We start from the raw sequence: 18,075 nt of genomic DNA, 5'->3' as shown, positions 1-18,075 counted from the left end.
ACACTGTAAACGCCCATCACGCGGTTTGAATCTGTGCAAGCCCAATATAGCTAACATTACCGCTCAAGAAAAGTATGCGTAAGGCATTTCCCCGCGTAAAAAAAATGTCCAAACATTATATTCAATTGAAAAAGCAAATGACGTAGATAAGTACAATCACACTCACTATAAACAAAGGAAATTCCTTTGTCTTTGTATTTATTAGCGTATCCAGTGATTGGAATTGTAACACAATATCGTGATTAAAACGGTATTCCCGCTTTAGCCCCTCCTTACAATCATCTAAATATTTAAAACTCGTATTTTCTTGATAAAATCATCGAAGTGTGGGGTATTTCCTTGTAAGACATTGAAACGTGCAGACGTCACGTCACTAACAAAAGTTCACGTCCGTCACAGAATGAGTAACGGTAGGTCGTTACTTACCATGGAATGAAAGTGTTCGCAACGGTACCATGATCGTAACTAAAACATCGAATGATTGAGGTCACTAAACTGCAGCGAAATACTACTACTAAATACTTAAAGATTCTAACGTGTATATAAGACAAATTTTGTAATATTCGATCCTCAAACATTAAAGGCATAGCACTATTGATGCATAATATTTATCCAGTTTTCTAAAATTATTTGTTTAAATTAATTAAATACTTATTAGTCATTAAAACTATAGGTTCACTTGATAATCGCTTTTAATATATTTTCGTATCTATGTATATAAAATCAATTGCTGTTTCTTAATCTCGCTAAAACTCGAGAACAGCTGAACGGATTTATCTTATCTTAGTCTTGAAATGTTCGTGAAGGTCTTGGGAAAGTTTAAAAGGTGAGAAAAATTCGAATAATTGCCGGAAACTAATAAAGTTTTTCTTATTCCACGCCGACGAAGTCGCGGTCGACTGCTAGTTATTTTATTTGATGAAATACTGTTAAAAATAACTCGTAAACAAAATGTGGGCTAAACAATTTTCAGTGTCCGAGTTAAACACATGACGAAGTGACAATTGGTGGCTATTATGAGACGTTTTATAGCACAAAAACAAACGTTCGTTATACGTATAATCTGCGGAGATTTGGTACGGAGCCATAGAATAGTGGAGCGCGGATTTATCGTGGATTACGTTCTACCCGTTCCCTAATTAGTGCGAAGTGTCGACGCCGCTCATCACAACTCGAAGCATTTTGGCCGAGCCTCAAAAAGGTCAATGCTTGCTTTTATAATTACTAATACTGATGTTTACTACATTTAACAATGTATTTCTATTTTTAATACAGATTTAAACGAACATGACATTGTTGATCACTTGGCAATTAATTTTAAATTAATTGTCGTACATTTTAATAGGGCTTTTGTGCTAAATAAACAATATTGTTAAGAAAAATATAGAGCATCATTAATAAAGTGTTATAAAGATGTATGGAGAGTGCTTTGTAAATAGTAAGCAATTTTAGTAAGAGAAGTCAATAACGTAGTTATCCTGATAAGTGACGTATAAAAGAAAGGCAATATCAATAGTTCCAGCAACCGATGACCATAAACGCATATGTACTTGACCTTTTGTGTACTGGCAACTTTAATACAGCGTGCAATAGGCAAGCATTCTTATGATTAATGATTATAAAGAGGTGTGGCGACGGTATCAAGTAACTAAATATTTTGAAACAATAATTATAATCGTACAGAACTAATTCTGTAAAGATTTAATGATTGCTCAAATGTTTTAAATAACGATACCAACATAATAAAAAATCTGTATTTTGATATTTTCGTAAAACTCAACAAAGATATGACCAATTTCGAAATATAATTTCAATCGTATCTCTATTTTTATACCAACATTAATTTATTTTCAAACAGGATTTCCTCACTTTCAAACTTGCAGAATATTAACTACTGAAAATTGCAATCATCGTAAAGGTACGTCAAAGGAATTCCACCAGTTACGACTTCAAAATGATGCATTCAATTCGAATTACGTTTATAATTAGAAAACACGAAACATACGAGATATTACTGGAGGATGATAAAACACGTGACTTAAAGGACAGATGCATATGTTAATAAACATACTGAACAGAAATACTACAAGCAAATATGCATTACTTTATATGTGTACATTAACAAAGATAAATAATTAAAACAAATCGTACATATTGTTAGCAAGAAAATCCGATACTGTACCGGTGGACTGGCGCAACACTAGCCTTACTTAAATGTCGACGTTTATGTCCCCTTACTAATTATTCAGTTACTTGACTTTGTAACGAAAGCGCGACATTCGGCGCCAATGGATTCTAATTAATAATGTCTAAAAATATGTGATTGTTAGTTGTGCGACAACAATGTATAAAATTGTACAAATGAAAATACGTAACCAATATTTTGCTTTAGTTGTTTTACCGTGGTTTTCCGAGACAAAAATATCTATATAAATCGAAATCCCTGTCATTATTTTTGACAAAATAGAGATAACAATAAGTTAAAACCAAGTAGATTTGGTTGCAGAAACCCACGGTTATTCGTTACTCGTTAATGGAACGTTTGTCGATTATTTCTTTTATTGCAGCATTTAATTTGTACACTATTTATCTCTTCGTAAACAAACAGATATACGAAAATCAATGTCCACCAACTGTCTTCTAAAAATATGTGACTTTTTAATAATCTTAAAGTTATATTTATTAGATTAAGAACAATATCTGCATAATTAACTTACAAGTAAGTCGGTAATAACAGTTACAAAGTCTATAACGGGATTTACTTCCAAACCTTGAAAACATATTTAGGTTGACTGATTCTTTCAGATTTTCTTTACAGCAACCCGTTTCCATTGATATTTACTTTGAAAATTGTTCTTTGTTACACTAGGAAGTGTTACCCGAAGCATTAACGTAGTTTTTCACTGAATAAACTAGAACTTTACATAAGGTTTTTATGTTTTATTAACATTATTCTACGCTGGCTGTTGCCTGCGACTTCGTCCGCGTGGACTTAAAAAAAAATCTAATTATTAATCGATGTGTTCTTTATCTAGAGAAATTTCAGCAAGATCTATGCAACCATTCTGGAGATAACTTCAAACATCCATCCATTTAAACATTCGCATTTATAATATTAGTAAGATATCCACTACCAGTGCGAGGGACATAAGGAAGTTAGTAAATACCCGGTAGGAGAACATAATACAGATAAAATAAATATTATACAGATTTCGCTGTATAACTGCACGGTTCATTTGTTGTATTGTTCTTACTAATATTATAAATGAGAATGTTTAGATGGATGGATGTTTGTTTGAAGGTATCACCGGAACGGCTGAACAGATTTTAATTAAATTTGGCACACATGTAGAACATAGTCTGGTAGTACACATGGGCTACTTATTTTTTTAATTCAACGCGGATGGAGTCGCGGGCGACAACTAGTTTTAAATACATATTATTTACGATGCATGTTTTATTACAAACCTAAAGTGCAACTCAAATATTATTGCAGCTATAAACTTTAACCGGCAAGGAGGATCGCGTGTTTAATACAGTGACCTTTAAACAAACTGCAATCATTTCGGACCTCAGGATCGGTGAGGCAATAAAAAGGTATTGCTTTAGTCAAAACGTATTTATCAATGTGTCAAAACGTCAGAAAATTGCTGTATAGGCGTCTCGGTAGCCGTCAAGTACTTCGCTTATGAGTTTTGTAACATTTATACGTTATTTTTTAACAAGTAAAGAAAAATAAAATGCAAATCCGTAACTAAAACAGTGAAAAAACATTCCACTAAGGACATTTATTACTCTAGGGGTTAAGTGGCCGCCTTCAGTCACTTATAGTTGTGAATCTACACTTAGGGACTGCTAAAGTGAACATTTAAACGACTCGTAGTATGGCATAAAAACATGTGCGATAACTTGATATCTCTTTCCTATGGGAAACATTGTACTTCATTAGCTTTTAATAGAGTTAAAAAGCAACGATTTGTTAGAGTTTCTATGTTATTTAACAAACATATAACAGTTAACATACGCTAAGGTGGAGAAGCGTCGCTGCCAGGCCGGCGAGGGCTGGGGGGTGATGGGCGGCGTCATCAGTTCTATGTCACTGCAAAGTTCATTTACCTATTATATTAATGTTCCTTAGAATCATAGATCACTCGTTCGCATTACATACATACTGACGGAACAATATATCATTGGTTTACACATCTATCCCGTCGTGTTAAATTAAATTTAAATTAATTTAAGGTTATCATTTTTTATTGAATCTACCAGTGCTTGACTCATTTGATAGTAACTGTCCATGTAATCGAAGGATGGTACGCACTAGTTTAGTAAATACCTATTCACCCTACACTTGACAATTCTTCAGAGATTACATTAGCTTGTCTTTGTAGAGAGTTTATTTTATTTTTGTTCAAAAATTTAGAACGTAAAAGAATGTTAATATGTAACATCAGGTCGGTGATATCTTTAGATCATAATAAGAATAACAAACATAAGCGTATCTAGTCCTCGAGCGACGACAGCCCGCCTTGTATAAAACAATCACCGTTATCTTGATAGGTTTGCTCCTTGTGATGGTAAACATGGCTTCCGAGAAACGTGATAAATGTTATATTAATACGACACACAATATCAATGTTTTGTGTTTGAACTGAAGCTAAGTTCACACGAGGGCAGAAACAAACACAGAGCAGAGCACAGTGCGGTACTGCTATTAGTACTCTTTTGAAATTATTATTGTGCTCTGTCCTAGTGTGAAACAGCATAATACAAGTATCCGGAGAGTAGCGCATCGCGCCGGTCGATACGAGGGGCAGTGGGCAGTGGAAGGTCGGAGAGCGTTTTAAAATCTATAAACTGCAAGTTAGCAGAAAATATCGTCAATTTACATATGGAATGGAACATTATATGAATGAAATTGGATATGTATTACTATCCAGCTCGCTGATAACATATTAAATGCAATTAAATTACACATTCAATAAAAAAATAAAATAATTTCATAAAACAAAAAAAACTCTTTCGTGCAGTACTTTTGATCGAAATAAAAACTAACTCATAGTTGAATTAAATTACATTAATATAGCGTATTGATAAACATTGTTAAATTAATTAAATGATAAAACCATGCATACAATCTATCCACAAATCGATTAATTGCAACAATAATTGATAAACGAATACGTGATTGGCATCAATTTAGAGTAATATTAGTTACGTAGGTAAATATTTTATAACAGAGTTTAAGGTATTATAGAAAGAGGATTGCGAACATTGCGAACGAGTGATCCGATAACATAAACCATAACAAACATTCGAATACATTTAAATCGAGTACTCACTCGATTTGGGTACTCCAAATATCGTCTTCATCGTCATCCACCTCAACTTGCATCTCACCAAATGGACATTAACTTGTCTGCACGTTACTTACGACTTGCACAGAGCTATAAACAAACACGTACGTTACCCCTATCATTTTAAAACTTCCCTTATGTACCACCTAAATATCTTACGTCATTACTGTGATAAATTGTGACTTTAACATATTGCAATTGTCTTTAAAAATAGCCAGACATTTATCAGTTTAGTCATCTTTGGAAGCGTAATTTTATAAATTACACCTTTTCATGACAATTTAAACCGTGGAAAAATGTCTAAATTTAAAATTTTCAGCTAGACTTACCAGAACAATAAAAAGAAACTCATTGATTTAGTATTTTTATACACGATTTAAAATGTTACATAGTTATTGAACACATTTCACAAACACAAAACAGCAAATGTTTTATCGGCGTAAGAACATAGACTGTCGAAAAATTTACTTATCGATAATACTATCAGAATTCTCATCAAACATTTTAATCATCAAATTGATAATCAGTAATGAAGGTTTTCTTCAGCATTTTAAAATTAAATAAGCTATCATTTATACAGTAAATTAATATTTCTCAACAGAACATGTTATTCTGTTAGGAATACGAAGTGTAAAATATTTATGTTCATTTATTTAAAAAAAATTTATTATATTTGTGTAACATCAAACATTAATTTAAAATCAACAACATATTCTCAGATATTTTGACACAGAATAAATAAATACGATAGCCGATAAAGTAGCATGCTGCGGGGTTGAAATGCACGCCAAGGATTTAGTAAAAGTTATAAAAACAACCACATAAAAGTTACAAAAAGGAGCTAACGTAAACCCTAATACTTCACAAGTATTTTACCAGACGATAACAACACAGAGGTTCATTAGAGGTAAATAGGCGTGCATTAAACAATGGACAGTTTAAGAACTTTTCCATCGTTATCGTCAGTCTCAAGTATGACGCAAGCGAGGTTAGTTAATGCGGTACGGGATGCACTGGAGTCCGTCAAACGTCTAACAACTGTATAGACGCACGCGAGCCTGCGCAGCATCATTTCGAGAGGTGTCCAGCTGGCGCCGCCCGCCAATCATTCAATTACACCACTCCTGTACACGGGCATCTTCAATTGCCCAAACGCAACGCTCGAGGGCAACGGATGCTTGTTAAAGTGCATCTTCATGCTCCAGAGTATACCGCTTTAGCTATTGACGTTCTCATGATAAATACCATCCATCATATTCTGTGTTGTATTCAAGACAAATGTTATATTGTGCAAATTTATAACGTTAAAACTGGGAGTCGAGACACGGGGCATTGCCCTTAACGGAGTGTCAACAAAGGAAGAATCCTCCGATGGCATATTAAGCACACCAAGTGACTGATCACAACTGATAATTTTATGGTTATTGACCCTAAATCACATTCTCCTTGTTCTGAATGGTATTGCATCAATAAACGGTGACAATACGTAGAATATATTTGTCTTTTAGTTTCTGGTCAAGAATCTTTACTGCAGATACTCCATATTTCATAGCACTAATAGGCTTTATAAGTTTGAAATTTATGGAGGTCACTGTTTACATATGTATGCAAATATAGGGCTTAGTTTCAACCGCTTAATGGAATAATGGATCAAGTTCGTAATAACTATCCAATATAAACACATCGAAACTGATAAAGGCCTTATTCCCACTTGAAAACCTCTCCACTACGTATATTATACTAAGATTAATTAAACCGATAATTAAACTTACTTCCTACTCTTACGGAATACATTTACCATGATTATTACATAGCAGAGCGTCCGTAGCTCAGGGGTTAAGCATTTGACTTGTAATCTGCAGGTCTTGGGTTCGAATCATATTGTGTACTATAGTGTTTTTTGATTTATATGTAAATATATCCCACGTTCTTACATTGAAGGAATACATTGTGATGCAACGTGCACATATCTACAAAGAAACTCAAAGATATGTGTGAAGTCAACTAACCAGCGCTGGGCCAGCGTGACTATGGCCTAGTCACAGTGGGGACGTATAGTGAGCTGATGATGATAGCTATTAAGATCTGTAGACATTAATTTAAACCGAACTTATTCATACAATTTCTACAAAAAAATCAGAGTCTGCTTAAATGAAAATTCAAGAGGCAACTTTGTATGAAATTTAAAAATAACAAATTAGAGAATTTATCAAAACATTTGCACAAGAAGTATTTTGTCATGAAACAGGTGATGGAATGTTTTGAATGTATTTAGAAAAGATATCTTATCCGTGTTTCTTTGCATATTAAACGGAAAGACAGGTGATGGAGCAGGCAAACGGCCGGAGGCTCGCCTCTTACTATCTAGCTTTAACGGCTCTTATCTTTGAAAAGACAAGTGCGCAGTTTCTGCCACATTTAAGTAATTCAAAACAAAGACTTCATTGTTATTGAAATTTGCTTTTTAAGATTTAGTTATAATCAAATAGTAATTTTATAAAGACAAATTCAAACAAACCTAGATATGTCAAGATATAATATCTACTTAGAACTTCTCCGTAATCTAAGAGAAATCTTAAGGAAAATACCTAAATAAATAAACTGCGTAATCACAGTTGATTTAGCACTGATTTCCTTATACTTTCCACAATAGTCTGACTCAAGCTTTTTTAATCTATGAAAAGAACGAAATACGAGTACTTACGCACGTATTAAGTAAAGATAGTTAAAATAAAGAAGTTTGAGAAGCGTTGCTTTTACTGTTCAAATAAGACTTCGATTGACATGGAAATATGGAAAAGGGAAAATAGATACTGTAACAACAATGATGAGCGTGTGAAATCGATTCGAGCGAGATGGTGCGGGCACAATGCGGGCTATTGAGCTGCAAACGTGACAGCACGACTCGCTCAATGGCCTCGTGCACGCCGCGCACGCTCGCTCTCCAGCACTGGACAAATACCACACTCTTTGTCTTTAACATCTTACACACATGTATAGCATCAATTTGATGTCATCAAAACAACACAATAACCCTAGCTTCTAACATTAAGTTAGTTGCAGAAAAAATAAAGAACGAAAAAATTGTAAAATAATAGAACAGATTAAGAAACTCCACAAAGAACTATTTCCCTCTTTAATGATTGACATCCTTGTTTAGATGGATGGATGTTTATTAGAAGGTACCTCCAGAACGAATGAACGGATCTTTATGAAATTTTGTACAGATGTTAAACATAGTCTGGAAGATCACATAGGCTACTATTAAGGTTCTTAATACCGTGCGAACGGAATTGCGGACGACAGCTTGTATAATATAAAATCAATTATTTTTACAAAATGGATTGGAATAAATAAACCAAATGTATACAATAAACTTGAGACAAAGATATAATTTTTACGGTATTTCCTTACACAAATAAAATAATAAATTGTCTCCACAAAGAATAACAAAGTATATGATACGCTGTTGGAATATAGCACGGCAATTTATTTGCAAATTGTGCGCAATCGATGTTCCGTCTACATTATTCCCATTGTTACTTTATCCGTGAGAGATGTTTTTATGAATCTTCCAACTGTCGCAAAAGAAACACAAGAACAGTAATCAATTTCGTAACAATGGAAGAAACAGCGTGTTTGTGTTCAAATGCTAAACAAACGTGAGATACATGATAATATTTTAATAACCACACGGCAACTATAGATAGAATTACTAGTAAAAAACGATAGGATGTCAAACAAAAAGGTGTTAGGATTATCTTCTTAGAAACTAGAATCTCAACCCTATATTGCTAACCGTAATCACAGCTTTCCAGCCTAGACTAGCTTGTCGCACCATGAAATAGATAATAATTTAAGCTATTTATGCCACCAAACTCACTGGGCCAATGTAAACTCATTAGCAGGGACATTGACTTTGTCACCTGATGAATGCATCACAATGACGTAGGTGTGGTAACGAGACTCACCCGTTATCACAATTAGGTACATAACATTAGCAACACGATGAATATTTTATTGTCGTATCAAAACCACCTGATAGCTGATAATCTAAGAAACCCAAAATATTGTCTTAAGGAAAATATGAAAAAAAAAATGTTTATTAGTGTTCATTTAAATAAGAAACATCTTCAAAGATAATAAAATGAAGAATAAAAAGATCTAGTTTAAATACTTTTGTATGCCAGCACAAGGCAGATATATTTATCCAAGCTTGCAACGAAAGAAAATCGTCTTAATGTGGAGACTGGTTCATAGTCTGAGCTGGAGGCTGGAAACAAACACAAAAGGGGAAAACGAAGCTTTCATAGAAATTAATTAAGAAAATCGTAGTCTGCGGCACTTTGGTTTCTTAGGAAAAAATGTTCATCGAATCGCATTCTTTATAAATAAAATCAAGTACATTATAAAATGTCACTCGTCAAAATACTGGCATGCAACAAAGTAAATATACTTCATTTCACGCGGCTCTGGATATATGAAAACACGTGGCGTTTTAATATAGCAGAGACTGGTTTCATATTGCGATATGTTCGCTATATTACTGCGGTCGTTGTTTGTACGCAAATATTCCTATTCGCTTTGTTATAATGCATAAACTATGAAATATAACTTTCTACGCAATTTCAATAATGTTACTACTACAAAATCATAAGTACATTATTATCAAATGATGACGTCATCAATAAGAAGAAAGATGATGTTTTATACTTCTTTAAGAAATTTACGATAGTACAAATGATGTAACGTCAGTCTAAAGTTTTCCGGAAAACTTGCACACTTTTCCAGTACCATTACTTTGGCGACCGACTTTCGTTATCGTCCTTACTCTGTAAAGTTCAGATAATAACCAAATGGAGTATAATGGCAGTCACGAACTCAAATTGTTTAACTTAAAGCGAGTTTAAGTGTTTAACTTGAAGCCAAGTCGCTTAGAGGTTTAACTGCATTAAATTTATAAATTGAATAAATTAATTAAAAGAACATATTAAACGCTATCAATTATCTTAAATGTTATGTGGAAAAACTATAAAAATTTACATAAAAGATTTGTAACTTATACTAAATATATTTGAGCAAAATGATATTCTTAATCTCTGTCTATCCCATTTACTTACGACGGTAAATGCTTATGTTCAAATGTCCGTCTTTGAATATTCAAATAAATTACATAAAATACCAGTAAAAAAATGTTAAAGAATTTCTCAATCATTTGTCAAAATCCGACCGTCGACGTTTTATCAAGTTGGGACAGCGTTCTTATAAAGGCCCCGGTAAGTATTCATCATGCGAACGCAGCGTGATTATGGTACATGTATAACGAGTATACGGGACACAATGACAAAGGGAACAATAGGGGCCGATCCACCCTCCTCCCTAGGCCCACAGATCTCAGCCGTTGTCTCCTAAACATTTTATATCGGCCAAGGGCGGCCTACAGTCAGCTTGCACACAAGCAGCGAAGGCACCGGAGCATGAGGTGCAGCGGATTAATGCCACCCATCGTATACATATAGCTATGTACGCAATTATGTAATGATACCGCTGGAAGCGACCTCTCTCGCCATATTAAAATAGCAAAATGTTTTCTATTTCTCTTTTCAAATAGACTTGTATAAATAGACAAGCATTTGTCTTTTAAGTATGTTAATACTATCTTTAACAAACCAGGAACATCCTGTATTTCGTATTTGGAGATAACAAAGTTTAACTAAAACTGCTTAAATTGCAACGAACAATATTAATGACAACGTTTTAATTAAATTGCGTTTATAATGTTGTGCGCTACATAGAAGATAAGGAGGTAGGTAAATTTTACTATGTGGAGATAGGAAACATACTGTATAAATATTTGCATGCCACCTAGTCGTAAGAATTGTTCCGCATATATAGATAGTGGCAATCTTTGAGAAAATCTATCAGTAACGATTGTTACATTTTAAAAGATTATGTCAAGGAAACTGTAACATCAATACTAAATTTTGATATATTCAAACATAAGCTGTCGCCCGCAACTCCGTCCGCGCGGAATAAAAAAAGAAACTTAATATGTATCCTATGTGTCCTTCCAGATTATGATCCGATTCGATCCGAGATCCGTTCTGCCGTTTCGGAGATACCTTCAAACAAACATCCATCCATCTAACAGTCGCAATTATAATATTAGTAAGATAGGATTTGTTCGCAGAAAAATTTCGAGGCGAGGATATGACTAATACACACACCTGCATAGTTAAGCAGTTAACACATTCAGTTTCACCGATTTGCCTGGTGAGTTACTGTCATACGACAAAATTTTAGTGGCATGGAACGTGGTAAGTAGGCAGACGGTATAACAATAGACAATAATATTGTAGGTTTGAAGGGCGTTATACATGTACAAAGTAGTGGGCTAAAACCACACAACTATGTCTCAAGCAAGGTGACAAATAAAGACGAGATGCATACGATTTCAAAATATCAAAATCTTACTAACTGGATGGAACAAACATCCATCCAGTTTGAAGTTATCTCCGGAACGGCTGAACGAATTTTGATGAAATTTGGCACACATGTAGAACATAGTCTGGAATAACACATAGGCTACTTTTGCGCGCGTACGGAGTCGCGGGCGACAGTTAGTTGTTTATAAATACTAACCTTATTCTTATATATTACATTAGAAATACTAGCTAGTACTAGACATAACAGCTAAAGCTTGGTCACTAAATTCATCAATTTATTTACTTTAACATGTTTATTGATGATAATAGATTTTTAGAATTTTTATTAAGTATAAGTTATTAAATATATTTACTATTTAGTAAATTGAAAACCCATTTCGATTTAAACTTTTACGTCTTTCAATTCTACAAAAGTAATTAGTACCTCTCAAAGCCAACATCTCGTAGAGCAGAAACCGTCACGTCAAAGGCGTGAAATAAATCTTTGAAGCGGAAACATTGACGTAATTTATTTTGCAGAATCTTACAAAATATCACGCTAACTTATTTTCTTTAATTATATTCAACATTTAAAATATCCTTGTAAACTGTAGGAAACACACAACTGAAATCTTTGCCTGTTAACATTTAATTTGGCTATGTTAACACACGAGTATAACGTATAAAAATTATTATATAATACAAATATCAAATATTATATTAAATGCATAAATCATTCTCACACACGATATATTCACGAGGGTAGGGCAATGAATTTTAATCATAGACTAACAAGGCGCTAATTTAAGTTGCATTCGTATAAATTGCGCGTCGGCTGTAGAGGTAAATTGGATTCCCGCCGGGCTGGGGCGACGTTCCCGGCCCGCGTAGCCCCGCTCTACATCGCCGCCAATTCTATCCACTATCAGATTATTGAAACATACCTTCCTTACATAACTGTGCAGACTAAAATTCGAGATATTTAGCTGGGTCTTTGTAAAGCCAGGGATGATATTAAAAATACTTGCTTGTTGAATATTACTTCTTATAGTAGGTAGAAAAGATCCAAGTATTTCTGCGTCATCGTAGATTGAGGTTCAACGACCTAACCATTTAAATGGATTTCAACGATTATTTTCAAAAGAGAAACTGGAGAATACAATTCTAATGCAAAACGATATGTGCATCGCTTCAAAGAGTAATGAAATTGGAAACAAGTTGCCTAGTTTATTCAAAACGTATCGATATAAGTACGATCTTTAACGACAAACGAGCGCATAAACAACGATATCTGTACCAATGTGTTCGAAGACAATTATACGATCCGCTTGTCAGCTTCATTGTCGTCATGTTTGTCAAATAAGACACGGCAATTAAAATCGAATGCCCAGCATGTGGACAATAGCATTGGTAATTAAAGTGTGGAAATAAATGCGCGCACAAAGCTTATATAACATAACTCATAGTCACTCCGTAAGCTGGTACAGGTTTAGTACAAAGCCAAACTCACGTCGTCACTTAAGAGCGGCTCTGAATGTTATGCAAAATATTAAATCTATAGACTTGAGAAAGCATTGGTTTGGCGGGAAAGCGACAGAACATGCAATTAAGAGACTATAGAATAGACACGCAGACGATGGCATCATCAAGACCTGAAATTGAATAGTTTAGAGATCTAAAACACTCACTGCCAGTGAAAGGGTCCAGTGATTCCTTCTCTAAGGCGGTCCTTGAGGGAACGCTGGCGTGATGGTCCCGGGCCGGGGGGCAGAGCACCCGCGCCAGGCGGAACCGCGGGCGCGCGCGCCGGCGACGACATGATGCACCCGAGGCACTAGTGACGCACCGACACTAACATCACACTGCACTGCAGGTCACCACTGTAAACGTGCGCTGCAACACAACAAAGCAACCAAAGCCGCGTAAATAAACAGTAAGCGTTGCCGTTGCTACCACACAACTAACGGTTATCGTGCCAGCCGACAACTGATATATACAAGCGACATCAAATCTGTTGCGAATTAGTAATGCGAGGTGCACATGCAGCAAATGTGAATCCCATAAACCGTGAGCATGGAAAATAAAATAAAAGTTATCAAAAAGATGAGATGCAATGTTGTAAAATAAAAACACACAAACGCCTGCCGTTTTGAAATATCAAAAGTTTGCTTTACTATTTACACAGGCGCATGCATCAAACGAGTTTTTTTTTTTATATCATAAGGTTGCAAACGAGCGTGCGGTCACCTGAAATCGCTGAAATAGCGAAGTAACCGTTGCCCATAGACATACGCAATTGCATATGCGTTGCCTACCTTTAATCCAAATATGCTGCTGAAATAGCATGTAACGAACCACAGATTTATTGCGAAAACATAAGTAACTATGTATCTACTAACTTTCGCCCGCGACATTGTCTGCGCGGAATTAATATTTTTTCAATAATTCAAATTACAAAGGAGAGAATAGTTTTAATCGGTCCAGTATTTTTTGACTAAATTCGTTACATACAAAAATAGAGATCTCTCATATTTATAATATTACTGTAGATATGTGAATCATAAAGTCGATTTTTTAATATATCATTACGTTCATGACATACACAAGAGCATTCTTATCAGCAACGTGATTTGTTTGTATGTATGTCATCATGATATCTATGTAAAATTTCAAAACTTTCATTGTATCGAGTTATCAAAGAAATGGAGCAGCCAACACAATTTATCGCGTCGTACATTGACCAATACTACGCTTATCGAAACGAATGCCGAGTTAGACTCATTGTTTAATATTTTCACTTTTAATGTAATAATATTATAACTACGAATACTAAAAAATACATATTACAGAGCGTCGGTGGTTCAGGGGTTAAGCACTTGACTTGCAATCTGCAGGTCCTGGGTTCGAATCCAGCCTTGTACCAATGTGTTTTTCGAGTTTTCAATTTACATATGTACATTTATCCGACGTTCTTACGGTGAAGGAAAACATCGTGATGCAACCTGCACATATCTACGAATAAATTCAAAGATATGCGTGAGGTCAACCAACCAGCATTGGGCCAGCGTGGTTGACTATGGCCTAATCACCCTTAACTTAGGGTAGGCTCCGAGCCCCTCGGTGGGGACGTATAGGGAGCTGATGATGATGACATATTACAGATTTACCAATTGTCTCTACAATATCCAATATTACAAACATTCTGTAAATGTAATAATGAGGAAAAAATTACATCATCCAAATACGTAGCCTTCGGGCTTAGACGGAGATTACAAATTTCCCTTTGGCAGAATTCTATCACACCGTTCCCTTATTCCACATACTACGTACACACTTAGTTACGAATATATTGTAATATCGCTCTTAGTAACATCGAAAACAAGGATAGATTGAAACAATTTATTAATAGAGATCAGTAATTTACTTATCAATAAAAGTTTTATTAGCGTGACAAAAAAAGTGTTATCAACGATCTTAGTCAGCAACAGATATATTTATAAAATCATATAAATCAATTTAAAATAGCATAGGAATCAAATCCCAGAACAAATGTAACTAAATATTGTTTTCTCTAATATTTCAATAGAAGTAACAAGGATGACTATATGTTTTTGAACGGATTATGCACTGAAAAGTCACGGCTACATTAAAGTTAAAGGCGACAGAATATTAGCATAGGAATTGAGTATATAGGTCGACGGCGACTTTGTCAGCGTAGAATTTAAAAAAAAAGTATAATATGCCCTCGTGCATCAACTACCTTCCCATTCAAGTCCCGTCAATATCGGTGCAGTCGTTCCGAAGCAAACATGGCCTCACGGAGAGACAGACAAAAATTACATTACATTATATACAGACAATCCAATTTTATTATTATGTATAAATGTATATACAATATTTAGTATATAAGCGTAAAGATACTAAATACGTGCCTTTGCTGTGGTTACAGAGCTCGATATAGCGACCGCAACCACACATTCAACTGTTGCATTGCTAAATCAAAATATATCCGTGATTTGGAATCTATTAATAAGTATCAATAGTTCAGATTACCATTTCATTAACCAACACATAGATAAATTACAAACACAAGAATTATTTGAATTTTATAACAAAATAACTTAAGACTAAAATTCTCGTTTAAAAGATATTGTTGTCGTTATTTTGTCAAATATAATGACAAGGATGACGATATATTTTATAGAGAGATATTGGTATTAAAAACCAACAATAAGTATTAAAATAAACGTTATCTCCATTTAAATATATAAGCTAATTGAACTAAAACTTCTGAAAAAGGCAAATTATTCATGAATCATTGTGAATACAAATTAAATTTTATTACATGAATGTCTACGTGTAAGATCAACATGTTACAACCCTTATGTTCATTTTGTACAGTATACCATACATGCAACTTTATAAAAATATACGATTATAAAATAATTTTTAACTTAGTTTTTTTTACTTTGTTTTTTTCTTTTCTTCAGAAAAGGAATCTTGCCACAATAAGGGTTAACAAAGATATCAAGTGATAGATAAAAACGTATGATTAGTATACCATTAAGTTGTGCTCAAAGATTGCATTAAGTCGATTGCACTCTTCATTTGTAACGTATGTGCAGTTATGAATGACACAGATTTAAAGTAAAATAAAAATAAAAAACAATTATGAAACAAAACGATCGATTAAAAACAAGGCGATCCGTAGCTCGTTTGACCTCTTTTCCTATATAAATAAATAAATAAATATATCGCAGTGAAAAGCTATCTTGTATGTGTATGCAATAAAACTCTATCCACTAGTAATTTGGACAATTATCTCACTATCTTACTAATCTTACTAATATTATAAATGCCAAAGTTTAGATGGATGGATGGATGATGTTTTAAGGTATCTCAGAAACGGCTGGACGGATCTTGATGAAATTTTGCACAGATGTAGAACATAATCTCGAAGAACACATAAACTACTTATTATGCTTTTTAATGCCGCGCACACGGAGTCGTGTGCGACAGCTAGTTTGAAATAAATATTATTTCGGTAAATTGAATAATATTCCAATATAAAAGGAATTTGTTTTTTTTCATATTAAATTATTTCACAAAGCCTTTCAATTAAACAAACATTACGACTATATTGTAATCAGTGATGAATCAACGAGAAACTGTAAAATTAATCTATATTTTAAAAAGTTCCAAATTATCGTTACTATCAGCTGTTTCAGCATAATCAAATACGTAATACTGATTAAAATAAAAACTCGTGATTGTTTATGGAAATGATTTAAAGTCTAAATCACTGTTACAAGAAGACAATTTATAAATGTATGGTAACCTAGTCTTTGTATCGTTTTCGTTGTGATATATTTTACATATTTATTTCATTTATCCAAAAAAAAAAATCTTGGATGGGCGGACAATTACACGTAGAACGGACCGGCCTGATAGTACCAAAACGTTTCGCATCCTTTACATACGGCAAACACCAAGGGACCGATCTTTGTGTGTAAACTACATATCCAACAGTAGTCGCATCTAATACTTAACAAAATTTCAGATTTAAAAAGAAAGTATAAACATTTTTTAAATATTGTCGTGGTCCACTTTACGAATACGGATTCATGACAGATTAGGATGGGGCACGGAATTTTCAGTGAAAAAAAAATATGTTGACTTTTATACCATCAGGGCAACGCGGAGTACGCATACATAATGAGCCTCTCACTCCCGTTACATTTCAAATTATACCTAATCCTGACGCCTCTTATGTTGCCTAAAATTCAAAGGGACCCAATCAACGTCCGTCAAATCGTATGCGTAATAAATTCATCTTATAATCGTTTAAACTAAAGCGATCCTTTAGAAGTAATTAAACTGAAATATTTCTTTTGTTTTATGCTTTATCTTGAAGTAAATAAGAAATAAACGTTAACTCCTGACATTAATAAGTAAGAAGAGAACGGAAAAGACATTTCTGGCATCTGCACTTAACCTAACATGAATAAAAATCACCTGACACAAACGAATTTAAAAACTCTCGGATTTCTCTTATAGATTTTTCTCATAAAACGAACAAAAGATTTACACTTTAGCCCACATAGATTAATTTTGCTATAGAGGAAAAAACTGTGTTACCATCCTTAAAGAGTACTGTTTAGATTCGTACTCCTGTATTTGATTCAATGTTTATTTCTATGTTCTCTTTCGTGCACAAACATGATCTGCATGGAACTAAAATAAACACTGAAATAAAAACCATAAACAATTGTACAGTGTAACAAAAAAAGCTT

The 18,075-nt window shown here is 34.0% G+C and overlaps 1 protein-coding gene across 6 annotated transcripts in view; it reads right to left on the bottom strand.

The window, feature by feature from the left end:
* The window catches only part of mtd (TLD domain-containing protein mustard), a 105,911-nt gene that overhangs the window by 78,123 nt on the left and 9,713 nt on the right, over window positions 1-18,075 (bottom strand). For 3 of the 6 annotated variants that reach the window (XM_013311223.1, XM_013311226.1, XM_013311224.1), the window contains exon 2: window positions 13,471-13,675. The exons of 2 other annotated variants lie outside the window; for them this stretch is intronic. In XM_013311223.1, coding sequence (XP_013166677.1) covers window positions 13,471-13,601 — 131 coding nt within the window. In that variant the 5' untranslated portion in view covers window positions 13,602-13,675. Of the gene's footprint in view, window positions 1-4,024; window positions 4,100-5,342; window positions 5,448-5,686; window positions 5,792-13,470; window positions 13,676-18,075 lie in introns of those variants that run through there. One more of the 6 variants, XM_013311225.1, reaches the window with a different exon arrangement.

Source organism: Papilio xuthus, unplaced genomic scaffold (assembly GCF_000836235.2).
Source record: "Papilio xuthus unplaced genomic scaffold, Pxut_1.1 DF827680.1, whole genome shotgun sequence".
NCBI classification, from domain to species: domain Eukaryota; kingdom Metazoa; phylum Arthropoda; class Insecta; order Lepidoptera; family Papilionidae; genus Papilio; species Papilio xuthus.
Note: the sequence above shows the minus strand (reverse complement) of the source record. Positions and strands in the feature narration are given on the sequence as shown.